The sequence below is a fragment of the Orcinus orca genome, chromosome 1 (genome assembly GCF_937001465.1).
Source record: "Orcinus orca chromosome 1, mOrcOrc1.1, whole genome shotgun sequence".
NCBI lineage: Eukaryota > Metazoa > Chordata > Mammalia > Artiodactyla > Delphinidae > Orcinus > Orcinus orca.
Window position 1 is genome coordinate 211,815,814 of NC_064559.1, and position 26,593 is coordinate 211,842,406.

At 54.8% G+C, this 26,593-nt stretch overlaps 1 protein-coding gene and 1 non-coding gene across 2 annotated transcripts in view; one reads left to right on the forward strand and one right to left on the reverse strand.

Moving 5' to 3' along the window:
* The window catches only part of CFAP74 (cilia and flagella associated protein 74), a 78,526-nt gene that overhangs the window by 21,692 nt on the left and 30,241 nt on the right, over positions 1–26,593 (forward strand). Inside the window, exons 6-17 of the mRNA XM_049696341.1 lie at positions 3,463–3,609; positions 4,519–4,629; positions 4,988–5,090; positions 5,501–5,658; positions 6,609–6,810; positions 7,830–7,985; positions 9,108–9,281; positions 9,600–9,718; positions 13,743–13,809; positions 14,197–14,286; positions 21,344–21,508; positions 22,575–22,737. Coding sequence (XP_049552298.1) covers positions 3,463–3,609; positions 4,519–4,629; positions 4,988–5,090; positions 5,501–5,658; positions 6,609–6,810; positions 7,830–7,985; positions 9,108–9,281; positions 9,600–9,718; positions 13,743–13,809; positions 14,197–14,286; positions 21,344–21,508; positions 22,575–22,737 — 1,655 coding nt within the window. The remainder of the gene's footprint in view (positions 1–3,462; positions 3,610–4,518; positions 4,630–4,987; positions 5,091–5,500; positions 5,659–6,608; positions 6,811–7,829; positions 7,986–9,107; positions 9,282–9,599; positions 9,719–13,742; positions 13,810–14,196; positions 14,287–21,343; positions 21,509–22,574; positions 22,738–26,593) is intronic.
* Positions 1,310–1,382, reverse strand: TRNAG-CCC (transfer RNA glycine (anticodon CCC)). Its single transcript has one exon. It is a non-coding gene; the product is annotated as a tRNA-Gly (tRNA).

Genomic DNA, 26,593 nt, shown 5'->3' on the forward strand with positions numbered 1-26,593 from the left:
CCCAGGAGAAGCCTTCCTTCGGCCGCAGCCCTGCCCTCGAGTCGGCCAGTTTAGAGGAAAGGTCAGGCGAAGGCATCGCTGAGCCTGAAGGCCCGCAGCCCCTGAGGCCCCGACCCACTCGCCCTCTGCTGGGCAGCCGTGGGTCGCCTCGAGGCAGCGTCCCAGCGCCCGTGCTCAGAGCTGGGGAACGAGGGGGACCTGCAGGCGAAGATGACGGCCGTGCTGCAGGACAGCGTGTAAGTCCAGGCCGTCGAGCAGGGACGGGTTTGAAGATGAAGAATGACATTTTGTGTTTGACTTTCAAGCTGCCTAAAGATTGAAAGGTAGCTGAGACTTTCCATCGTTTAAGTGTTTTGCGCATCCTCCATGTTTGTCTGAGTTCTCAGGAACTGTGAAATCAGCTTCTTTTTCCTTTTTTCCTGCTCTTTGAGCCTCCAAAGAACGACCAGCATGATTTTTAAAAGAGCTTTACACCTTTTCTGAGAGCACTCCCCCCACCCGGCGAGGAGACTGCTGTGCTGTGTCAAATCCTGTACATGGCAGCTTCCTCCCTGCACCAGCCGGCACCGGGCTGGTCCCCACCAGCGCCGCGGAGACCCCGGGGCCCTGCCTGTGTCGGATCACTGTATGGTCCATTTAGTTTTTTAAAAAACTTCTAAATTTTGAAACAATTTCAAATTCACAGAAGAGTTGCAGAAATAGCACCAAGAACCCCTGGTGTTCCCTTGCTCTCCCCACCATCCCGGTGACACTTCACACTTGGAGGGTTGCATGGCGTCGCCCCACCTCCAGTAGGAAAGACCCTCAGTCTTCCCGTGACGCTCGTGACCTTGATGGTTTTGAAGCATCCGGGCCAGGAACTGTCCCCCAAGTTGCCTTTGTGTGATGTTTCCTCGGGGCGGTGGTCTAGAATCCCCCAGGTGCTGCCCCCCGCCCCCCACCCCCCGCCAACAAGGCGTACGATGGCCACCGGTCCCATTTCCAGTGGGGGAACTTTGGTCACTTGATCGAGATGGGGTGTGCAGGGTTTCTTTTTTGGTTTTAAAGTTTACACATTTAAAAAAAATATTTATTTATTTATTTGGCTGTGCTGGGTCTTAGTTGCAGCATGCGGGATCTAGTTCCCCGACCAGGGATCGAACACAGGCCCCCTGCATTGGGAGCACGGAGTCTTAACCACTGGACCACCAGGGAAGTCCCTAAAGTTTACACTTTTTTTTAATATTTATTTTATTTATTTATTTAGGCTGCACCAGGTCTAAGTTGCAGCATGTGAGATCTTTAGTTGCAGCATGCATGCGGGGTCTAGTTCCCTGACCAGGGATCGAACCCGGGCCCCCTGCATTGGGAGTGCAGCGTCTTACCCATTGGACCACCAGGGAAGTCCCACGCAGGGTTTCTTCAATGCAGAGTCACGCTTTTCCTTTGGAAACTAACATGGAATTGGTGGTACATACTGTGAGACTGGAAAACCCCATCCTCATCCCTTTCACGCTCGGTGTTTGCATTTATTGATGCTTCTCGCTTGAATCAGTTATGATGATGGTTGCCAAAGGGCGATTTTCTAATTCCATAATTCCTTCTAGATGTACGAGTTAGCGTTCCGCTGTAAGGAACAGCGTTCTCTTCCCCATGTTTCTTTATGTGTCAGTGTAGACTCTTCGACTTCTGTTCTATGCAGTGGGTTATAACCTGCTCTATCTTTTTTTTTTAATTAATTAATTTATTTATTTTTGGCTGCATTGGGTCTCCGTTGCTGTGCACGGGCTTTCTCTAGTTGCTGCGAGCGGGAGCTACCCTTTGTTGTGGTGCGTGGGCTTCCCATTGTGGTGGCTTCTCTTGTTGCGGAGCACGGGCTCTAGGTGCGTGGGCTCAGTAGTCGTGGCTCGTGGGCTCTAGAGCTCAGGCTCAGTAGTTGTGGCGCACAGGCTTAGTTGCTCCGCGGCATGTGGGACATTCCCAGACCAGGGCTCGAACCCGTGTCCCCTGCATTGGCAGGCGGATTCTTAACCACTGTGCCACCAGGGAAGTCCCATCATCATTATTTATTTTGATGCTCCAGTCACCCCCAATTGGGCCAGTTAGCACCTCTTTCAAGCAGGCTCCCTGTCGTTCTTCGAGTGCTTTCTGGGGTAACGACATGTTCGTAGCCCACTTGTTTCCTGTCCGCCCTAGTCCTAGACCTAGCCGGTTGTCCGGACCAAGCCAGAGCCTTGGTTTCTCACAGGGGAGAGTGGTGTTTAGGGACCTAGGGCTGGGCACCAGGTGGCCCCACTGGGAAGCATGTGCATGTCTCTGTGTGTCTGCGTTAGAACCAGGAGGTGACACCCGTGATTCCAGCTCCAACAGAACCAGAGGTGCACCCTCATCTCCCCTGTCTGATGGGACACTTCTTCTCCGACAGATGGAACCTGTCTGTCATTACCTTCAGTGTTTTTGCTCACTTCTCCTCCCACCAAGTACCAGTCTGCTGACCCTGCCCCGCTGTGGCTGGCCCTGACCCCCCATAGCCCACCTGCCTGCCCCTCCTCATGTGGGCGTGGCTGCTGCCCATTTCCTTTCTTTTTAATCAGCTTTATTTAGGTCTAATTTATATGCAGGAAAATGTACGTCAAACGTCCCTTGTGCATCCTGTCCGTCAGCAGTGCTGACCCCAGGTGACCGCGGGTGTCCTCTGCCCCTTAGTGTTAAGTGTGTGAGACCCTGCAGTGTTTACTCCCTGTGCCCGTCTCCTCCATGCCACACAGCAGCCATGAGAGGCATTCATGTCCTCGTGCATGGCCGGTGTCTCCCTTCATGGCCGTAGAGTCCACTGCTGTCTGCTTCACCACTGAGCAGGGCTCCCGTTGGAAGCCCACCTGGTTTCCCTTCCTGGTCAGCATCCCCTTGGACCACGTAGTGACCCCTTGAACCTATTCTTGGGGGGATGTGACTTCAGGGCCCTCCTGTGTTGCTGCCGGTCTGTGTGCCCAGGCTCAAGGGCACCCCAGGCCGCAGGGACGTTGATGAGTCCTCCCAAGTGTGGGCTGAGGGCAGGCGGCCCACGCAGCAGGTGTCTGCTGTCCCCAAGGGCTTCCTTCAGGGGCACGTGTGAACTTGGGGCTCGTGGCCTAGACGGCGTCACTCACGGTCACTGAGCACCTGCTGAGTGTCAGACCCCGACGTAAGCACGTAGGGTCAGCAGTGAGGAAAACACTTGGAGTCCCTGCCTGCTTTCACGGGAATGAGAGGCACATAAGCAAAGCAAGAAGCTCGCGGCGGTGCCACGTGGCACGGTCGCTGCGTCCCTGGGCCCAGAGAGCAGGGCTTCAGGGACAGAGCAGGGCGGTGTTGCAGGAGACAAGGGGCCTGGGTGTTGGTCAGACTCGGTGGCGGAGCCCTGGAGTGGACGCTGCGCGGGGGGCGTGGCCCGGCTCTCCAACCCCTTTGCCAGCGTAAACAGAAGCGCCTCCTGTTTGCAAGGAGCGCCGTGTGGCACATGGAGATCCAGGAGAGGCAGCTGGAGGATGCCCGCGAGTCGGCCCAAGCGGAGGCCCCGGCTGCCAGGAAATGCCTCCGGGAGAGGGGGGCCTCGGGGAAGGCAGAGCGGAACCGGCTGCTGCGGGTGCGGTAGGTCCAGGCCTGGGGCGCACCCCCCCAGGCCCACGCCTGTGCCCCCCGCCAGGCCCATGCCTGTGCCCCTCACCAGGCCCACGCCTGTGCCCCCCCGGCCCACGCCTGCGCCCCCCCCCCGCCCCACGCCTGCAACACCCCCCCGGCCCACGCCTGCGGCCCCCCTGCCCACGCCTGCAGCCCCCCTGCCCACGCCTGTGACCCCCCTGGCCCACGCCTGCGCCCTCCCCCCGCCCCACGCCTGCAACACCCCCCCCAGCCCACGCCTGCGGCCCCCCTGCCCACACCTGCGACCGCCCCCGGCCCACGCCTGCGACCCCCCCCGGCCCAGGCCTGCGCCCCCCCCCGCCCCACACCTGCAACCTCCCCACAGGCCCAGGCCTGCGCGCCCCCCCCCCGCCCCACGCCTGCGCCCCTGCCCACCCAGCCCCAGCCTGGGCAGAGTGACTTGGGCCACGCTCGCTCCCTGACCTGATGGCTGCCTCCCTCCTGGACGCCCTGCCCTCTTCCTGGCCCTGGCCACTCCTTGTGGCCCGTCCTCCTGAGGCCCCGACACTGCCCGTGCCCCGCGGGCAGCTGCTTCTGAGGGTGGGGCCAGTGGAGTAGGTGTGCTGCAGGCCGGGGGACGCAGCCCCCCCCAGGGGCCCCCCGCCCTCGCCCCGGCACGGGGTCCTCACAGGTCCTCCGGCTCTCCCACCCCCCACCTTGTCCAGCCCGTTGCCAGATCTTCCTGCTGCTTCCGTGGGATCCGAGCCTGTGGACACCCACAGGGTCCCCACGGCCCCGCCCCCTACCAGGCACAGCGCAGGGCCCTCCCGCCTCATGCACTTGGCCCTGGTCCCGGGCCCTCTGCGGCCAAGCCTGCACAGGACGTGTCCCTGTTCCCGCTGCCCCGTGTCCCTGCAGGAGGTCCGTGTACCTGCAGAAGGAGCACGGGCTCAGGCACCAGAAGCTGGTGGAAGACGCCCAGAAGAACCATCGGAAGGCCGTGAAGTTCCTGAAGGCCTCCCTGGGGAGGTACTGCGGCTCTCTTCTCTCCGCGCCTCTCCTCCTGTCCCTCCCCTCACCCCACCCCCGCCCACACAGGGAAGCCTGAGAAAGTGGATCAATTGCCTTCGTTTTGAAATCCTCCGATTTTATCATTGAGCCGTCACCTCATCACCCAGAAAGAATAAATGTGTGTTTCCAGCTTTGAGCTGACGGCCGTTAGTTTCAGACGAGGACTCCAGTCTAGAGAAACGGCTTTCACGTTTCCTCATGGTCCACGCGCAGCCCAGCTCTTTCCCACTTGCCTTTAACATCATGGCGCTTGGCTGCTTCCTTGGGGCTCCTCCCCCCGGTGGCCACTGCGCCATGAGCAGGTCCTCCCCGCCAGGATCCGCAAGCAGGAGCAGAGAGAGGAGCTGGAGAGCCGCGAGCACGCGCGCAGGCGCATGGACGCCGTGCTGGCCCTGAAGAACAGCATCTCCGCCAACCGGGTAGGACTGGCCCCACCTCCCGACGCCCTCAGGATGCGCTCACCTGCCCTTGGACAGGCTCCCGCGCTCCAGGGGGACCCGGACTCGGCGAGGGGAGTGCTGGAGCCCCGGGCCTTCCCAGGGGAAGTGATACCCCCCGGGGCCTGGGGGGCAGTTAGACCAGGGAAGCGGGGAGGGATGCGCAGTGAGCCGCCAGTCCAGTGGAGACAGCGGGGCTCTGGCCTCAGGAAGCCCCTGAGGATTTGGGGGGGCAGCTTCAGGAGGCGCGTGCAGGCGGGAGCAGCGGTGATTTCCACAAACGTTGGCCTCCGGCGCCTCCGGTACGACTTGAGGGCACCCAGCCCACAGAAAGCCCCACTGCGCACGCGCACACCTGGGATGCCGGCACGTCCATGTTCTCTATTCCCAAGGAGACGCTCCGGAAATTTCAAGCATGGGGCCAGGCCAAGGCAGAGCTGGCGGAACAGAGGGCCCAGGCCGAGAAGGAGGTGATTCTGGCCCAAGGTGGGGACGCTTTCAAGCACTTTTGCCATCAACGCCGGCGCCAGGAGCTGGAGGCCCAGAACCGGTGAGGGCCTCGTGGGCCGGCATCCCAGAGTGGTGGGCGGGTGTGTCTGTCACAACCTGCGGCGAGGCTGCCTCTCTCCCTGGGCCTCCCCCTCCCACCCCCCACCCCCCGCATCCTGCTCTCCAGCCCCCAGCAGGCAGGATGTCTCCTGGGCCTCAGGCACAGCCCCCACTGCCCCTGCTGCCCCGGGCATCCCCCGCCCATGGCCTCCTCCCTCCCAAAGGCTGCGGGCAGCCGGGGCTCACTTTCTGGGCTCCCCCAAACCGGGGCTCAGTGCTGCCTCAGTCCACGCTGCACCCCGTCATCCCCTAAGAACCCCTCGGCCTGCAAGTCCCCCATTCTCAGCTCCCCAGGCTGCACCCGACCTGAGACACAGGGGTCCGCCCGGGGGCTTCCCAAGATGCAAGGGTGAGGTGGCCAACTCTCCTGCCTCAGCCCAGCCTTGCACACAAGGTTCTGTCACTTCCTCTTCATCCTGGAGGGCCTGTCCCTTCCCCCACAAGCAGCCCCGCCCATCGTGGTCACTGTCAGCACCTGCCCAGGTGTGGCCACCCGGTCCTGTCACTGGGGAGTCGCGGTGCCCTGAGTGCCAGCCCCGGCGTTGGGTCATCGCCTGCCTGCAGGGGTCCCGGGGGCAGCTCCTCCTGCCTCGGAGCCCTTAGTTCTGGCAGGTGGGAGGCACCAGCAAGGAGCAGCGGGAATGACTGACTGAGTGACCGGCCTCCAGCCCTGAGACTGCCCTGGTCTGAGCCTCAGGGCGCCCAGTGGCGCCTGGGAACCCGGAGTGGGGGACGCAACAGCTCACGGGGTCGAGGCTTGTGGCGGGGACGGCGCTGGGCTGGAGGTTCGCGTCCCAGGTCTCTGGCCCGGCCGCCCTTCTGGGCTCCCTCCGTCGGCTCCTGCGGGCCGAGCCTCTCGGGGTCCGGGCGCAGCTGGCGTTTTCCCCACAGCGCCTTCGAGGAGGAGCAGAAGCTCAGGAAGCACGAGATTGTGAGTCGGATCTTGAAGGAGGAGGCCGAGGAGGCCAGGAGGAAGCAGCGGCCCTCGCCCGCCAGACCCGCGGGCCGGCCGATCCTGAGGGACCAGACCTGGAGCTACGTGGCCGCTTTCCATGACGGGAAGGGCCCGGCGGACCCGCCCTGCTGCCCCCCGGTGAGCGGACGCCCCTGCTACACTGGACCGCACCGGCCAGCTCCGATCAGGACCGCGGAGAGCGCTCCTGCCCCTCCGCCCCTTCGCCGGATGCAGGCACAGCCTCCGGTCGCCAGGCGGCCCCAGCCCTGGTGCACGTGTTCCACGTCCCTCGCGGCTCCCCGCCCCCGTCTCCGGCGCCTGGCCCGCCTGGGGAAGCAGACCCCCATCGCCACATGTCCCCTGAACAGGATTGTCTTGGGCCACCTTACCCGTCCCCAGATGCCAGAGCCAGGCTGGTGACCAAAGGCCCATCACGGCCCAGGGGAGACGTGTGCCCCCGTCCACCCCCCACGCATGTTCGCCCCGGAGCCGGGCCGCTTCCCTCCATTCCCGCACTCAGTCCTCACATAGAGGGCCGGCCCTGTGCCGGTCACCCCACAGGTGACCTGCTTACCTGTCCCTGAGGGTGTGGGGTAGGGACGTCGGGACCCCATCCTGAGCCCGGCAGCCCTTCTGCTTCTGCTCTGTGTGCCCCCAGCCTGAAGGCCCAGGTCACTGGCTCCAGCAATGCGCTGCCAGCCGGAACCCCCAGGCTGCTTCGTGGGTGCCCCCCAAAGCTGTGCCTCTCTGTCCTCTTGCCCCCAGCCGTGCTCCTGCCCTTCTCCACGTGGGGCCTTTCTCACGCCTCCAGCAACATCGCCCTCCATTCTTGTCCCTGTGCCAGCCTGAGGTCCCTGGAGGGAGGCCCCGTCTGGCCCTAGAGCAGCTGAGGGTCCGTGAAGGGGGTTCCGGGGTGTCCATAAGTTAGAGTTTTGTGGCTCTTCTGGGCGTTGGAGACCAGGCTTTCACGATGTGTAAAGACACTCATGCTGTAAACAGAAGTTGCAAACCCATGTGTGCTCTGGTCTCTGAGTGCAGAGTGGGGCTGGGTCGTCTGCCAAGGCCCTGGAGTCCCGAGGGTTTGCACTTTCTTCCTCCCGGTCAGTACAATCTCTGTTTTCTAGAATAGGCTGTCGCGTTCCTCTCCCCAACTCCAGGAGGGCAGGTCTGCGTTACCCCAAGCCTCTCTGCTGGTGAAGGCCGCGTCCAGCAAGTCCGTCCAGGCGGACAGGGGGAGCCTTGGCCGGGAGGCGGGGATGCTGGCTCAGCCGGAGATCCCCGGGCTCTGGAAGGAGGACTGCAAGCCGTACCAGGTAGCCCCTTGGACACGCGGCCACATCTTTTCATCCGTCTCCCACGTCTCCACCCTGTCCTGGCGACCGTGGCGGCCCCCCTCGCGGGGGCTGCTCTGCGGTCCCCCCCAGCCACCTCCCTCCCAAACAACCACAGGGCCGGTGGTGGCCACACGTGGAGGGATGAGACAGGGGGCTCGAGGGGTGGGGCCGAGTCCTAACTCTCCAGCTTACTACTGGGGAAATGTGTCGCTAGAAAAAGGCATGAGCTCACACTTGCTTTGACGGCCTCTTGTCACAGAACACGCGCTATCCAGAGCACTGATCGTCCTGGCTCTAAGAGGGCAGGCACAGCTCTGGGAGCTGAGAAGCTAGCGAGTGTCCACTGCACGCAGCAGGACACAGGCTCTGGGAGCCGAGGAGCACTGGTCGTCCTGGCTCTAAAAGGGCAGGCACAGCTCTGGGAGCTGAGAAGCTAGCGAGTGTCCACTGCACGCAGCAGGACACAGGCTCTGGCCCTGTCTCTGCACTGGTCAGCGGAGGCCCGCGGCCACCTGGAGGACATCGCCCGGCCTTGGTCTGTGTACAAGTTGGTTCCCATCGCTCTGAGGGCAAAGCCATTTTGGTTCCGCTGGTTCTGAGGAGGCCTGCCGCTGCTCTGCTCGGGCCCGGCCACTCCCTGGGCACCACCGGTCAGCAGGCCGGCTCCCACCCAGGAGAGCGAGGCAGGAGGATGCCAGCCCCTGGGCCGGCAGGGGCACCGGGAACCAGGCCCCCAGAGGGTCCTCCTTCAAGTCACTAAGCCGGTCAGGGAGGCATCTTTATTTGTGCCACTGAAAATATGTTGCTTCCGGTAGAGTTTTTCAAGAACCTTCTCTTGGCCTGATTTTAAAATCTAGAAAATACCCCTCTGCCATTATTTCCTGGAAATCCGCCGGATCCTGGATGGCCCTGCTCGACCCCTTGTTTCTCCCCTGACCCTGCCATACCCCCTCCCCGACCTTGCTGGTGCCCACCCCACCCCGGCCCCATGCGGCCGTGGTGGGCCCCGGCTCCGGGCTGTCCATTTCCTTTACTCCCCAGCTGCCCTCAGGGAGCCCTGGGGGGGCTCCTGAGCTGACCACTGTCCCCACAAAACCCCAGGTGCCCAAGGAGGATGTGGACCAGAAGTCCGTGGGCGGAACGAAGACCGACAAGGACATCCTGGCACGCACTGCGCAGCAGCTGTGCCGCGGGGTGACCCACAAGCAGGTGGCATCCAGGCGCGAGTTCAGAGGGTGTCCCTTCCACAGCAAGCCCAAGCTCGTCCACTTCAAGGTGAGCCCAGGGTCCTCGCCTGGGGCTGAGGGGACAGGGCCCGGTCTCACACGAGGGGTCAGACACCAGCCCCAGGAGGGCGATTGTCCTGGGGGGCTGGCACGTCACACCTTCCTGGTCCCTCTGGAGGACCCAGGCACCACCCGACCCTTTGCTGGCGGACCCCCACCCGCTGGTCCCCAGGAGGCCGCTTCCTGCCTGAGGCGGGGATCCTACGAGACCATGGAGGGTGTCCCCATCTCCCAGGCGGGAATGTCAGGTGCCGAGAAGCATCCGCCAGAAAACTCGGAGCAGTAACTTTTTATCTGCTTTTCCTAGGACTTTGATATCGGCAAAGTGTACAAGAAAAAGATCACGCTGATTAACGCCACCTACACGATTAACTACTGCAAGCTGGTGGGCGTGGAGGAGCGCCTCGGGGACTTCATCCACATCGAGTACTAGGGGGTGGGGGGGGAGGCGGGCGGCGCGCGGGGGGTGGGGGGGAGGCGGGCGGCGCGCGGGTGGCAGTGGGGGGAGGCGGGCGGCGTGCGGGGCGGGTGCTTCAGTCCCTGCAACTGCTCTCAGAGCCTTTTTATTTGACCCACATTTTGGGCACAAAACCTTCAGCTTGGGTCCCCGTGGGCATTTTGTAAAGTGGCTCCTCCGCCTTCCTGAGACCAGCCCAGTTTTCCCTGATAAATGGCTTGATGTTTTCCCCTTCATTGTGTTTTGAGGTTGACCACTCTGGGTAAGATTTCCCTGGAGGGCCTCGTGCCTTTTCAAGGTGAAGAAGAAAAGCCATCTTTTATTTCGGGACTGTGTACTTGAACTCTGTATTTAAATTTTTTTTCTTTTCTTTTAATTGTATCCAATAATTCTTTTTTTTTATTGGAGTAAAATTGCTTTACAAGGTTGTGTTAGTTTCTACCGTACAATGAAGTGAATCAGCTGTATGTCTACATACATCCCCTCCCTCTTGTACCTCCCTCCCACCCCCCACCATCCCACCCATCTAGGTCGTCACAGAGCGCCGAGCTGAGCTCCCTGTGCTATACAGCAGGTTCCCACTAGCTATCTGTTTTACACGTGGTAGTGTATTTATGTCAAACCTAATATTCCAATTCGTCCCACCCTCCCCTTCCCTCCACTGTGTGCACATGTCCGTTCTCTACGTCTGCGTCTCTATTCCTGCCCTGTCAATAGGTTCACCTGTACCATTTTTCTAGGTTCCACATACATGCATTAACATACGGTATTTGTTTTTCTCTTTCTGACTTGCTTCACTCTGTATGACAGACTCTAGGTCCATCCACATCTCTACAAATGACCCAATTTCATTCCTTTTTATGGCTGGGTAATATTCCATTGTATATATGTACCACATCTTCTTTATCCATTCATCTGTCTATGGACATTTAGGTTGGTTCCATGTCCTGGCTATTGTAAATAGTGCTGCGATGAACATTGGGGTGCATGTGTCTTTTTGAATTATGGTTTTCTCAGAATATATGCCCAGCAGTGGGATTGCTGGGTCATATGGTAATTCTATTTTTAGTTTTTTAAGGAACCTCCATACTGTTCTCCATAGTGGCTGTATCAATTTACATTCCCACCAACAGTGCAATAGGGTTCCCTTTTCTCCTCACCCTCTCCAGCATTTGTTGTTTGTAGATTTTCTGATGATGCCCCTTCTGACTGGTGTGAGGTGGTACCTCATTGTAGTTTTGATTTGCATTTCTCTAATAATTCGTGATGTTGACAATCTTTTCATGTACCTCTTGGCCATCTGTTACGTCTTCTTTGGTGAAATGTCTATTTAGGTCTTCCACCCATTTTTTATTTGGGTTGTTTGTATTTTTTGATATTGAGCTCCACGAGCTGTTTGAATATTTTGGAGATTAATCCTTTGTCCGTTGCTTCATTTGCAAATATTTTCTCCCATTCTGAGGGTTGTCTTGTCGTCTTGTTTATGGTTTCCTTTGCTGTGCAAAAGCTTTTAAGTTTCATGAGGTCCCATTTGTTTATTTCTGTTATTTTCATTACTCTAGGAGGTGGGTCCAATGTATTTAAATCTTTCCTCTGTTGCAGAGTGTCAGGTGTCTTCCTTTGAGACCCCGCTGATACCTGACTTGGGTCCTCTTTTGTGTCTGATTTTCTTTCTGTCCCTGTAATCCTTGGTTCTTTCCTGTTTTGCTTTCCCCTCATTTTTCTTGTAACCACCGTTGCTGTGTCTTCTGCGGGACCCTCTTCTCTTCTGCTCCTTGAGCATTTTGCCTTTGCCGTTAAGTTTTTTCTCCTCCCCGCCCTGGTTTCTCCAGCTTCTGTCCTCGGTTTGGAGGTCCCGGGGGCTCCTGCTGTGAGTGCTGCAGCCTCCAAGGCCCTGCCCTCTGCCCCCAGGGGCTTCCCGGGGCTGCTCCCTGAGTCCACAGCTCTGGTCAGCCTCCCCGCAAAGGACGCGCTGTCCATTCTGTGCCGACTGTGGCCGGGCGCGGGATCTGCAGAGGCTCACATGTTTATCGCCCGCGTGTCCTCCACCTTCCAGGCATGCTGACAGCCGGGGGCTTTCCTGTGTTGCTAGTTCTTCCTTTTGAGCTGTGGATTTCTGGAGGAGTCGGCAGAGGCCCGGAGTCGGGTGGTCACTGTCACCTAGGCCACCCTGAGGCGCCCCTCCCCAAGCCTGGAGCAAGAATTTTTTATTGGCAGCATTTCCTCTCCACACTCGGAGGATCTTACTCCCCCGTCTCCTGTTTTCTGCTGTTACTGTTCCATCCGATCCCCTGTCTTTGTAGGTTATCGAGCTCTTTCCTCAGGTTGCCGTGAGCTTGCCCTCCCCTTGGGGTCCTGTATGTCTACGGCAGTGTGTCTGGTGTGGACTGACCTTTCCTAGGGCTGCTTAGAACTCCCTGTGCTTCCCGCTCGGAGGATTCAGCTCTTTGAACAGCTGTGGACATTTCTCCGCCCTGTCCCTTCAGGTGTCGCCTACCTCCCATCCTCACAGACCTGCCCCCGTGTTCCGATTCGAACCCTGTCTGTTCTGTGCCCCCCACACCTCCTGACGCCTGTCTCACATCCCCCCCCCCCCCGCCCCGTCATCTCCCTGAGCAGGTTTCTCAGTGTTTCCCGGGGTCCGTCCCTCTGTTGAGTACTTCTCTCCTTGGTCGTATCTAAGATTGGCTGTTGAAATTGCTTGTTATGTGTCTAATTTCAGTTGCCGTATTTCTCATTTCTGAAAATTCTAAGTTCTTTTTCGGATCAGCTGGTATTTCTTGTTCTTTTCTCACGTCTGTAATTCTCTGCGTCTTTCTACTGCCTGACATCCTTGGAGTCTGGCCCTGCCCCTCGCCGTGTTTCGTGCTGGTCTCTGCGCGGACGTTGGAATCTGGGTTCGGGTCTTCCCACGGCTGAGGCTCCATCCTCGGGCCTCTGTTCGGCTGACATCACAATGCTTCCCTCCCGATCCGAGGAGGTTTGGATTTGCTTCTTCCTGCTGCCACTGGGATGCTGCCAGCCAGGGACAGATTTTTATATTAAATTTTTAGCTTGTGTTATTTCTATACAAAGTACAGTAGGTAAAATCCAACCTTGTGAAATGGACTTTCTGTTAGAAACTTTGTGAGGGGCTTCTTTTTCTCACCCAAATCCAGACCAGGTCCCTCCAAGTGTCCCCAGGAAGGTGGGGCTGTTTTTCTGGGTCTTTCACTGAAAGTGGAGCTCAGAGGGCTCCAGCTGAATGCAGGGCCCACAGTCCCAGCTCCCTACCTGTCTCACACACCTGACCTTGATCCTAAAACCCTAGATCCTTGGTTCAGGCCTCGCACGTGTTCTTGGGGGGACTGTGACCACTGCTCACCCCAGAGCATCTGTCCCTCTGGAGTTGGCCCCTGGGGACTTGCCTCCTTCCTCCCTCCCCCCCCCCTTCCTCCTCCCTCCCCCCTTCCTCCTCCCTCCCTCCTTCCCTCCCCCCTCCCTCCTTCCCTCCCCCCTCCCTCCTTCCCTCCCCCCTCCCTCCTTCCCTCCCCCTCCCTCCCTCCCTCCCCCCTTCCCTCCCCCTTCCTCCTCCCTCCCTCCCCTCCCTCCCCCTCCCTCCTCCCTCCCCTCCCTCCTCCCTCCCTCCTCCCTCCCTCCCTCCTCCCTCCCCCTTCCCTTCCTCCCCTCTCCCTCCCTCCCTCCTCCCTCCCCCTCCCTCCTCCCTCCCTACCCCTTCCCTCCTCCCCTTCCCTCCCCCCCTTCCTCCTCCCTCCCTCCCCACCTCCCCTCCCCGCTTCCTTCCTTCCTTCCCTCAGCCCTTCACTCACACAACTGACTCTCAGATGTTCCTCGAGCATCTCCTGTGAATTGAGTCCTGGCGAGGCAGCAGGGGCTCAGCACCCAGGACAGGCGAGAGGGGGGCCCCAAAGCCCCTCTGGGGCGCCGGCTGTTTGGACAGTGGCTTCTGCACGAGCACAGGGCGCTAACCTCCTGCCTTCATTGCGCCTGCAGCTTTGACCCCCCTGGTCCCATGCCAGCCGGCATGTCCTGTGAAGTGCTCGTCACCTTCAAGCCCACGGTGAGCGTTGAGCCCAAGCCGTGGAAAAGGGGGTTTTCTCACCCTGTCGCAAGAGGGTGGTGGGTGGAATCAGGGTCTCCGCTGCCCCCCAGGCTCCACAGAGTGCTGTGACGGAGGAGGGACGCGCCTCAGAAGGGGTCACGCAGGCCCCCGTTGGGCTGTTTTATGCCCAAAACGTATTGGAATGTCCCTCAATGCCAGCAGGTGACAAGGCGGCTCCTCTGTGCCGCTGGCTGCCAGGGGTGACCACTCATGCTAGCGGGTCCGAGGGGGCGCGCTCCGTGGACCCCTCCCTCGGGCGGGGGTGGTGGCCGTGCCTGTGCGGACAGCGCATGTCCCCGCGGAGGGCTGCGAGCATGTGCGCGGTTGGGTGGTTTTACTTTCTAGGTAAACAAAGATCTGGAAGGAAACGTCTCGTTTCTGGCTCAGACGGGCAGGTTTTCCGTGCCACTGAAATGTTCAGCGAAGAAATGCTCCGTGAGTTCTCACCAAGCGTCCGGGTTGGGAGGGTGGGCGGCCGGGGCCTGAGGCGTCCAGCCTGGGAGGTGGGCACCCGTGGCAACGCTGGAAACGTCCAGGCGAGTCCTGCGCTGGGTGGAGCCCAGATTGCAGGAACCCCGGGTCAGAGGAGACCCTGCTCCTCCTGAAAGCTCTGTGGGGTCCCTTTGATTCCTTTCTTTTTTTGAGCTATAGTCGCCATGCTGCATCTTACATCCCCAGACCTTAAAACTGAAGTTTGTGCCTTTGGACCCCCTTCACCCATTGGCCCGCCCCACCCCTGCCTCTGGGAACCACCATCTGGTTTTGTGTCTGTGAGCTCCGCGTTTTTAGATTCCACGCGTGCGTGCGGCCGCACAGTGTCTGCCTGTTCTGCCTGACTTATGTCACTTAGCTCATGTCACCCAGGTTGTCGCAAATAGCAAGGTCTCCTTTTTAATGGCTCAATAACGTTCCATTTCATACGTACCACATTTTCTTTATCCATCCATCCATCGATGGCCGCTTAGGTTGCTTCCATGTCTTGACTTTTGTAAATAGTGCTTCAGTGAACACGGGCATGCACACAACTCTTCTGATGATACCAATTTCATGCCTTTGGATAAATACCCAGAAGTGGAATTGCTGGATCATATGGTAATTCTACTTTTAATTTTTTGAGGAACCTCCATACTGTTTTCCGTAGTGGTTGCACTCATTTCATTCCCACCAACAGTGCACGAGGGTTCCCTTTTCTCCACGTCCTCTCCAACACTTGTTATTTCTTTCTTTTTGATAATAGCTGTTCCAACGGTGTAAGGTGATGTCCCACTGTGGTTTTGCTTTGCATTTCTCTGATGATTAGTGATACTGACCACCTTTCATGTACCTGCTGGCCATTTGGATGTCTTCTTTGGAAAAAGATCTATTCAGTTCCTCTGCCCATTTGTAAATCAGATTGTTTGTTTTTTTGTTTGTTTGTTTGTTTTTGCTATTCAGTTGTGTGAGTTCTTCATATATTTTGGATATTAACCCTTTCTCAGGTATGTGATTTGTAACTAGTTTCTCCCATTCCATAGGTTGCCTTTTCATTTTGTTGGTGATTTCCTTTGCTGTGCAGAATTGATTTTTTCTTTCAGTTAAGAAAAGTTTCAAAGTAATGAAGAGCAGAAAGAAGAGTACAATGTATATCCGTATACCCACTTCCAGAGTCCAGTCATTGTCAACATGTGCCCCACTTGCCTCAGCTGTCCACCTGTCTGTGTTTGCTGGCCCACTTCCAAGTGACTTAGCGATATCACAGCACTCAGCGCCCACCCTTATAAAACGTCAGCATCTAGAATAAAATTAACCACCCTCCTAGCTGTCACCTGTCACCCAGTGCACACTCCAATGTACTGAAGTGTCCCCAAACCAGCTTTTATAGCTGTGATTTTTTAAGCCGGGATACAGTCAGGCTTACACACTGCATGGGATTATTAGGTTCTTAAGTCTCTTTTTTTCAGGCTTGAGTTGTGGTGAAATACACACAGCGTAGAATATACCATCTTAACCATTTTTAGGCGCACGGTTCAGGGTGTTAAGTACACACAGCGTAGAATATGCCACCGTAACCATTTCTAGTGCACGGCAGGGGTGCTAAGCATTTCACGCTGTTGTGCAGCCCTCACCAGAGCTCTTCGTTTTGCCAAACCGAAGCTCTGTCCCCACGAAGCGCTCCCTCCAGCCCCTGGCGACCTCCGTTCTGCTTGCCGTCTCTGCAGACACGATGGCGCCGGGTGCCTCCTACACGTGGGAGCACAAGTGCTGCCCCTTGTGACTGGCTTGTTGTACTGAGCGCAGTGCCCTCAAGGTCCAGCCACGTGGTAGCCCGGGTCAGAATTTCCTTCCTTTCCAGGCTGATTGCTATGGAGGGCTTTGCTTCTGTCCTTTGCTGTTTGTTCTCATGGCCCTATAGCTCTTTTGTCCCTCATTTCCTGCGCGACTGTCTTCTTTGTGTTTAGTTGATTTAATGCAGTGAAGTGTTTAAATTCCTTTCTCATGTCCCTTTACGTATTTTCTTTGCGGTTCCCGTGAGATTACAGTGAACACCCTAGAGTTATAACAGCCTGACTTGGGTTTGTATTAGCGACTTCGACAGCTTACGAAAACTCTGCTGCTTTACAACTTTGCTCCTACTCTGCGCAGTCACTGATGTCACAGAATTACATTTGTATAACTTGTGTGTCCAGTAACATGAACTAAAATTTTTAAATGCATTAGTTTCTTAAGTTATATAGAAAACAGAATGTGGAGTTACAAACCAAAGTTACGGCAACACTAGCTTTTAGACTAATAATTGCTTTTTAAAATAATGTATTAGTGTTTTAAACCATGTAGGAACTAAAAGTGCAGTTACAAACCATTGCGACAGTGACACCGGCTTCCATAATTGCCCACGTGTTTCCCTCTGCAGAGCTTGGAGTTACTGTCTGGGGCCCTTTCCTCTCACCTGCGGGGCTCGCTGGGGCATTTCCTGCAGGCGAGTCTGTGGTGAGGAACTCCCGCAGCTTTTGTCTATCCGGGACTGTCTTGATTTCTTCCTCACTTTTAAAGGTTGTAGGATTCTTGACTGACATTTTTCTTCCTTGAGCACTTTGAATAAATGGGCTCACGGCCCCCTCGCCTCCAAAGAGTCTGATGAGAAACCTGCCCATGATGTTCCTCAGGCTCCTTGTGTGTGACGGGTCGTTTCTCTCTTGCTGCTGTCAAAATTCTCTCTCTTTCTCTGGTCTTTAACATTCCGATTAGAAGGTGTCTCAACACGAGTCTCTTTGAGTTCATCCTACTTGGGGTTTGTTGAACTTCTTGGATGTTTATATCATACCTTTCATCGAATGCCGGAACCTTTCGGCCATTATTTTTTGAAGTATTCTCTCTCTGCCCTTTTCTCTCCTCCTCCTAGGACCCCACAATGCATATAGTGGCCCCTTGATGGTGTCCCACAGACCCCTCAGGCTCTGTTCACTTTTCTTCAGCCTTTTTTCTTCCTCTTCCTCAGCCTCGATGACCCCATTGTCCCGTCTCCAGGTTCCCGGATTCTGTCTTCTCCCTGATCAGATCCACCTCTGAATCCTGCTACTGAGTTTTCACTTCAGTTCTGGTACTTTTCAGCTCCAGCTTTTTGTTGTTTCTTTTTAGGAACGTTGGTATTTCCATTTTGTTCACACATCATTTTCTTGACTCCCTTCACACCTTCCTTTACCTCCTTTCCCTCTTTGAGCATCTTTAAGACAGTTGTGTCAAAGTCCTGCTCAAGTAGACCTGCCATCAAGTCCTTTTCAGGGACAGTTTCTGTTGATTTATTTTTTCTTTGAATGAATCATACTTTCTGTTTCTTTGTATGATTGTGGAGCACTGGACATTTGAATCTAATAATGTGGTAACTCTGGAAATCAGGTTTCCCCTTTTCCAGGGTTTGCTGTGTTTTGTTATTGTTTCTGTTTCTTGGCTTTTTGATTGCTGTCAGCTCTCTCTGTGCTGAGGGTCAGCCTGAGATGTAACCTTACTGTCTCCCCAGGTCTCTTCTGAGCCTTTCCCTAGGCGTTCCTGGTCACTTCCTGGTTTTCCCTGTGTACGTCCTAACCTTTAATATCTGACTCACAAATGAGGAAAAAGAGAAAAATGAAGGAGGGGAGGAAAAAAAGTGTGCTGGCCCTTTAAGTCCCCTGGAGTCACTTCAGGAGAGGGGGAGGGGCATGTGACAATGGGACAGGAGCAGCAACTATGGTAGTTCTATTTTTAATCTTTTGAGGAACCTCCACACTGTTTTCTACAGTAGCTGCACCATCTTACATTCCCACAAACAGTGCACAAGAGTTCCAATTTCTCCACGTCTTCACCAGCACTTGTTGTTTTCTGGGGGTTTTTGACAGGAGCCATCCTGATTGGTGTGAGGTGGTGTCTCATTGTAGCTTTGATTTGCATTTCCCTGATGATTAGTGATGTTGAGCATCTTTTCATGTGCTTGTTGGCCATGGGTGTGTCTTCCTTGGAAAAATGTCTATTCAAGTCCTTTACTCATTTTGAATTTGGTTGTCATTTGTTTTGTTGTTGTTGAGTTTTAGGAGTTCTCTGTGCATTCTGGGTATTAACCCCTTATCAGATATATGAGTTGCAAATATTTTCTCCCATTCTCTGGGCTGTCATTTTACTCTATAGAAAATGTCTTTTGATATAAAAATTTTTTCAACTTTCATGGAGTCCAATTTGTCCATTTTTTCTTTCATTGCCTGCACCTTTGGTGTCGTATCTAAGAAATTATTGCCAAATTCAGTGTTGTGAAGATTTTACCCTTTGTTTTCTTCTAAGGGTTTTATTGTTTTAGGTTTTATATTTAGGCCCTTGATCCATTTTAAGTTAATTTTTGTGTATGGAATTAGGTAATTCTTTTGCATGTGGACATCCACTTTTCCCAGGACCATTTGTTGAAAAGACTGTCTTTTCCCCCATTGAATGGTCTTGGCACCCTTGTCAAAAGTTATTTGACCATATATGTGAGGGTTTATTTCTAGGCTCTCTGTTCTACTCCATTGGTCTATATGTCTGTCTTTATGCCAGTGCCACACTGTTTTGATCACTGTAGCTTTGCAGTAAGTTTTGAAATGAGGAAGAATGACTCCTCCAGTTTTGTTCTTCCTTTTCAAGATTGTTTGGGCTATTCTGGGTCCCTTGTGATTCCATATGAATATTAGAATGGATTTTCCTGTTGCTTTAAAAAATGTCATTTGAATTTTGATAGGGATTGCATTGAATCTGTAGATTGCTTTGGGTAATATTGATTTCTTAACAATAGTAAGTCTTACAGTCCATGAATGTGGGATGTGTTTCCATTTATTTATGTCTTCTTTCAACAATGTTTTGTAGTTTTATTGTACAAGCCTTTCACCTCCTTGGCTAAGATAACTCCTAAAAATTTTATTCTTTTTTTATGTCATTGTAAATGGATTTGTTTTTGTAATTTCCTTTTCAGATTGTTCATTGTTCATGTACAGAAATGCAACTGATTCTTGTGTGTTGACTTTGTATCTTGCTACTTCGCTGAATTTGTTTATTAGATCTAACAGCTTTCTTGTGGAGTCTTTAGGATTTTCTGCATATAAGATCATGTAATCTGCAAACAGAGATAATTTTACTTCTTCCTTTCCAACTTGGATACCGTTTTTTTCTTGACTAATTGCTGTGGCTAGAATTTCTAGTACTATGTCAAATAGAAGTGGGGAAAGCAGGCATCCTTCCCTCATTCCTCATCTTAAAGTAAAAGCTTTCAGTCTTTCACCATTGAATATCATGTTATGTTATATTGCAATATTATGTTATGTTGCTTTCATATTTGGCTTTTATTATATTAAGGTAGTTTCTTTCTATTCCTATTTTGTTGAGTGCTTTTATTATAAAAGGGTGTTGAATTTTGTCAGATGCTTTTTCTTCATCGATTGAGATAATCGTGTGGGTTTTTCCCCTTCATTTTGCTGATGTCACAAACTTCATTGATTGATATTTTTACATTCAACCATCCTTACATTCCAGGAATAAATTCCACTTGGTCATTGTGTATATTCTGTTTGCTAATATTTTGTTGAGGGTTTTTGCATCAATATTCATAAGGCATTTTGGTCTGTACTTTTCTTTTGTTGTGGTATCTTTGTCTGGCTTTGGTATCAGGGTTATGCCAGCCTCCTAGAATGAGTTATGAAGTGTTTCTACCTCTTCAGTTTTTTTGGAAAGTTTGAGAAGGGTTGGTATTCTTTAACTGTTTGGTAGAATTCATCAGTGATGCCATCGGGTTCAGGGCTCTTCTTTGTCAGGAGATTTTTTATGATACATTCAATGTTCTTACTAGTCATAGGTCTATTCAAATTGTCTTATTTCTGTCTGGTTCAGTGTTGGTAGGTTTTTTGTTTTCTAGGCATTTGTACATTTCATCTGGGTTTGTTGCAGTTGTTGGTATGATTGTTTATAGTACTCACTTACAATGCTTTTTACTTCTGTAGCATCAGTATTAATGTCCCCACGTTCATTTCTGATTTTAGTAATTTGAGTCTTTCTTTTCTTAGTCCCTCTAGCAGAAGTTTGTCAATTTTGTTGAGCTTTTGAAGAACCAACTTTTGATTTCATTAATTTTCTTTATTTCTCTATTCTCTCTTTTGTTTGTCTCTGCTCTGATCTTTATTATTTTCTTCTGTCTGCTAGCTTTGGATTTAGTTTGTTCTTTTCCTAATTTCTTCAGTAGCAAACGTAAGTTGTTGATGTGAGATCTGTCTTGTTTTATGTTTGGTTTTGGTTTTGGTTTTGGTTTTTTGGGTGCACCATGCGGCTCGCGGGATCCTAGTTCCCCGACCAGCAGTCAAACCCTGGCCCTCCACAGTGAAAGTTCAGAGTCCCAGCCGCTGGACCGCCAGGGAACTCCCTGTCTTGTTTTTTAACGTAAGCTGTGTAATGTAATGTAATGTAATGTCAGTTTTTTCTTTAATAAATTTATTTATTTTATTTATTTTTGGCTGCTTTGGGTCTTCGTTGCTCTGCACAGGCTTTTCTCTAGTTGCGCTGAGCGGGGGCTACTCTTCGTTGCGGTGCGTGGGCTTCTCATTGCGGTGGCTTCTCTTGCTGTGGAGCACAGGCTTCAGTAGTTGTGGCTTGTGGGCTCTAGAGCGCAGGCTCAGTAGTTGTGCCACACAGGCTTAGTTGCTCCTCGGCATGTGGGATCTTCCTGGACCAGGGCTTGAACCCGTGTCCCCTGCACTGGCAGACAGATTCTTAACCCCTGCGCCGCCAGGGAAGTCCCTGACTTTTCAAAACTTGCACTCAGGTGCTCCCAAGCTGCCATGATCAGTACACAGTCTGTGATTTCTGGGATGTGGATTGTGTCCTGGGCTGTGCAGAGGCCCTGCCTCCCGCCATGAGCCAGAGGCAGCCGGCGCTCCTGTGTCCCCTCAGGGGTGCAGGGTGACAGGTGGGAGAAGAGAGCTTGCTGCGAGCCTGGTGTGGTCACCCTGGCTCACTCGGGGTCCTTGGGCAGCTGTCCCTCGACAAGGAGCTCATCGACTTCGGCAGCTGCGTGGTGGGTGAGACTGCATCCCGGACCGTCACGCTGACCAACCTCGGGGGCTTGGGCACCGGGTTCAGGTTTCTCCTGGCATCAGAGTGCTGTGAGATGGACACGTCCCCGTCGGTCTTCAGCACGGTGAGTGTGCTGCTGCTCCTGGTCAGTGCCGTGACTGCCCGGCCAAGGGCAGCATGTGGCATCTCCCGCCCCGAGACACAGTCCCACGAGTGTAAAGGGGGCCACGTCGGTGTGGGCGGGAGAAGGCCCAGAAGTAGGACGGCCTCCGGTCAGTCTAGGTAGAAGAGATCTGTCTCCGTAAGGAGTGCACCTAGGGCAGCAGGATGCTGTCCCGTCATACGTGTTGGCAAGGTGGTGGCCAAGTGCTCCAGGCCCTAAAGTCCCAGCCTGTGGGGACGGGCGGTCCAGCCCAGACACCCCAGGCTGAAAAGCACAGCAAACCCTGCCCCGCACCTGCACCTCTCCCAAAGGTGCGAGGGGGGCCCTGGTCCTCTCACGGGAAGGCTGTGCACGTGTGCTGCTGAGGAAGCGGAAACAGGTGGGACCCCATCAGTGGAGACAACTTCCAGCACAGCCAATGGACACTGGGGGGGATTATTTGGGGGTGAGGACAAATGCCTGGGCCCTCAGGGCTCCCCGCGGGCACCAGCCCTCTCCTGGTGGGTGTCTGTCCGGCTGGACGGCAGCTCCACCCAGGCAGTGCCCTGTGTGTCCCCCCGTGGCCCCTGAGTTGCACACGGCAGGCACTCCGTTGGTCTGTTGTGAGCCCAGGGGAAAGGACTGGGGGCCAGTGACCTCTGGGAAAGGAGCAGAGGTGGGGTTGGGCCGCTCTCAGCCCGCTGGGATCTGAGCTGAAGCCAGGAGAGCTCGGGGCTGGAGCCTGTGGGGGCCCAAGCCCATGTGGGGGAAGAGCAGGCGTCCTGGAGGAACTTGGCGGCGTGCACACATGCAGCAGGCTCCGGGACAGGGCCAAGGCGGAGCCCGCCTGGGCGAGAGGGGCCCTGAGCCCCGGACGAGCCCGGCACGGGTCGCCAGAGAGCTGTTGAGGGGTGCTGTGGGAGCCCGCGGCGCCCAGCCCGGATACGGCCAGGCTCTCAACGTGGCCCTCCCCAGGTGGCGGGTGCAGACGGTTGATGGGAAAGGCAAGTGGAAACTGCCAGTAAAGGTGTCACGTTCTCTTTTTCAGAGCAGTAACTTCACATATGAAGACACGGGTTTTGACAGTAACGTCGCCACCAGTTTTTCCAAGCAGCTGACGGCGGGCAATGAGTCCGTGCCCGCAGATGTGCCGAGCCAGAAGGAGTCTGGAAAACTGGACATAAAGGAGAAGGAGGAGGGGCGCCCCGTAGGTGAGCCGGGCCCGCGACCTGCGCTCAGCACGCAGCCCTGGGCCACCTTGGCCGCAGGGCCCCGAGCCCCAGCCGTTTGACGGGCAGAGGGGCTGGCAGGCCGGGTCGGAGGGCCCCAGAGGGACAGATTCCGGGAGCCACTCCAAGCACGGTTGCGTCCGGCGAAGGCGGGTTGTGCCAGTGTGGTACCGGGGGCTGGGCGGTGCAGAGTTTTTCCAGGCTCCAGTTTTAAGTGAGTAAGAAGATATTCATATGCATTTATATATTCAACTACATACTGGTTATGGAGTGGATTAAAATTTGCATCCATATTTAAGCTAACAGAAGGCTTAAAGGAAATGCACAGCTTTGGACCACCAGGCTGGCCACAAGGGGAGCTGCCCTCCTCCCTGCCCTTGGTGGCCCTTGTTGGGACATCTGAGGAGCCCTGCCTGGTGGACGGAGGGAGGGGATGGGGAAGGGGCTGGGGGCTCTGCTGATGGGGTCGCTGAAGGCCCCAGGCTGGCTGGGGCCACCCTGACCTCCGTCCGGAAGTCAAGTGCGTGTAACACGTGAGGACAGTTTAAAGAAGAGCCAGGAAGTCGGCAGCCCGAGCCCAGGCGGAGCTTGAGGAGGACGAGGGCCCAGGCGGCCGCGCTCACCGGACACACGCCTCCCCAGGGGCGTCCCTCTGGCGTTGTCTTCAGCGTTTCCTTGCCTCCCTTTGCCTTTTCCCTCCACGCTCACGGTCAGAAAGGGCTGCATTTCCCCAGCGTCGGAGCCGCGGGAGCACATCCTGAGTTGTCTGGTTGTGTAGCGTTGAGCTCTGTGGGGCGTCCACGTGGACTGGGCGGGGGTCCTCTGCGTGGCGGCTCCTCTCACGAACATGCCTCGGTCACAGGCCACCCCCACCGGCTCACATCAGGGGGACTTCACGGCGCGGGCCGTGCGCGCAGGGGCTCAGGCAGCGTCTCCAAGTGTGTGAGTCTCCCTGGGGCGTGTCTTCGCCGCATCGCGGGGGACGCGCGGCCTCACTCTTATTACTGCATCTGTTCTTGTCCCGCGTGGCTGCAGCTGGGACTGCGCTACCCAGTGCAGCTGCCACTAGTCACATCTGGCTATTCAGATTTAAATTAACCAAAATTAAGTAATAGGAGAATTTGGTTCCTCCTTCCCAGGAGCCACCTTTCAAGAGCTCACAGCCACCCGCGGCCCATGGCTGGGTCCCACTGGGCAGCTCCGCGGGGTCGGTCTGGAGGCCTGGGAAGGGAGGCTCCCGTCTGCACTGCTCACGCCGCCAGTGAGGTTGCCTGTCTTTCCAGGTGCCTGTTTGCCATTTGTATTTTCTTTTGTATGAAATACCTGTTCAAGCTTTTCACCCACTTTTCTACGGGGTTGTTTGTCCTTTCCTATTTATTCATAGGAGTTCTTTCCAGATCCTGTATACTTAGCCTTTGTCAGTTAGGAGGTTGCAAATATTGCCTCCAAGTCGAAGTCGTGGCTCGTCCTTTTACTCCCTTTATGATCTCTTTTCTTAAGTCAGAGTTCTTAATTTTATTTTTCATTTATTTATTTTTTTGGCCGTGCCACGTGGCATGTGGGATCTTAGTTCCCCAACCAGGGATCAAACCCGCACCCCTCGCATTGGAAGTGCAGAGTGTTAACCACTGGGCTGCCAGGGAAGTCCCAAAGTTCTACTTATTTATTTATTTGGCTGCGCCGGGTCTTAGTTGCGGCACGCGGGATCTTCATTGCGGCATGAGGGATCTTTAGTTGCGTCATGCGAACTCTTAGTTGTGGCATGCGTGCGGGATCTAGTTCCCTGACCAGGGATTGAACCCAGGCCCCGTGCATTGGGAGCAAAGAGTCTTAACCACTGGACCACCGGGGAAGTCCCGGAAGTCCCAAAGTTCTTAATTTTAATGTTTGCAAATCTACCCATCATTTCTTTTGAGGTGTGTGCTTTATGCCTTTATAGCAACTTTTCCCCTATCCCAAGGACATAAGACATGGCTCTTACGTTTGGGTCTGTGGTCCAGCCAATTTCTGTGTGTGATGTGAGGTAGATGCCAAGGCTCTTCTTTTTCCCACGTGTATGTCCCATTGTTCCTGCAAAACAGGGTGAAAATACTTTCCTTTCCCTGGTGGATTGATTTGTTATCTTTGTTGCAAATGGATGGAAGGTGTGGGTATACTTCTGGGCTCTATGCTGATCGGTTGACCCATTTGCCTCTCCTGACCAGCACCGTCCACCTGGATTATTGTAGCTTTAGGGTTAGCCTTGAAGCCACGTAGCGTTAAGTCACCCAACTTTGCTCTTTTTTTTGGCAAGGTATTTGCTTTGGATATTTTAGGTACTTGCATTTCCATATGTTTTCTTTATGTATAAATTTGTTTATTTTATTTTTTATTTATTTTTGGCTGCGTTGGGTCTTCGTTGATGCGTGCGGGCTTTCTCTAGTTGCGTCGAGCGGGGGCTACTCTTCATTGTGGTGCACGGGCTTCTCATTGAGGTGGCTTCTCTTGTTGCAGAGCATGGGCTTTAGGCACGTGAGACTCAGCAGTTGTGGCATGCGGGCTCGGTAGTTGTGGTGCACGGGCTTAGTTGCTCTGCGGCATATGAGATCTTCCCAAACCAGGGATCGAACCCATGTCCCCTGCATTGGCAAGCAGATTCTTAACCACTGCGCCACCAGGGAAGCCCCTGGGGGACTGTTGATAAACGTTGGTGTGAACACGGGATGCAGGGGTGCATGGGACCCCTGCCTCGGTATTTTTCTAATACTCCAGGAAAGCATCTTTCAAAAGACGGTTTTTGTAAACTCACACGTGGCTTCAAGACCTACTTCAAATCTACAGTAATCAGGACAGTGTGGTCCAGATAAGGACACGTGGATCAGCGGATCAGAACAGAGATTACAAAACGTGGACAGAGGAGAGACGCTGGGGTGCACACAGATGGTTCTGTTCCCAGGGGGACAGAGGGTGAGTGGGTAGGGCTCCCTCCTCACCTCCTCTGCCTCCTGTGCTGGCTCAGGGGGTCAGCTGGCCTTGACCCCCAGCACCACACGTCAGGAGGGGCCACCTTCCGAGTGGAGTTTGGGCCACCCCCCACGGGAGGTTCGTGGGGGTCCTCACATCAGCTGTGCAGCTCCCAGCGTGGGCCCCTGAGACCTGCTGGCCCAGAACCTTCCCCACGGCTGCAGCATGGGGCGTGGCAGGAGTGCTCAGAGCAAAGGGTCTGCCTCAGAGGGCTGCACATGTGGCGGACAAGTACATCACGAGTATGAGCTGCCCCAGAGCAGAGCAGCAAGGAAGCAGCAGCATGGGCCCCTTGCCCTTTAAAGGTGGCGAGGGGGTCACCTTGATGGTTGAAATCCATCAGCCAGGACTTCCCTGGTGGCGCAGTGGTTAAGAATCTGCCTGCCAATGCAGGGGACACGGGTTCGAGCCCTGGTCAGGGAAGATCCCACATGTCACAGAGCAACTAAGCCTGTGGGCCACAAGTACTGAGCCTGTGCTCTAGAGCCAGCGAGCCACAACTACTGAGCCTGCATGCCACAACTACTGAAGCCCGCGTGCCTAGATCCCGTTCTCGGCAACAAGAGAAGCCACCGCAATGAGAAGCCCGCGCACCGCAACAAAGAGTAGCCCCCACTCGATGCAACTAGAGAAAGCCCGCGCGCAGCAACAAAGACCCAGTGCAGGCAAAAATAAATAAATACATAAATTTATTTTTTAAAAAAAGAAAAGAAGACCATCAGCCAGTCCCGTGTGGGTCTGCAGCCTGGACCTGTGACCCCGTGCTGTCTCCAGCCGAGACTTTAGGGGAAAGTGGTCCCAGGTTGGAAGAGCTTCAGGGCCCAGCCACACAAAG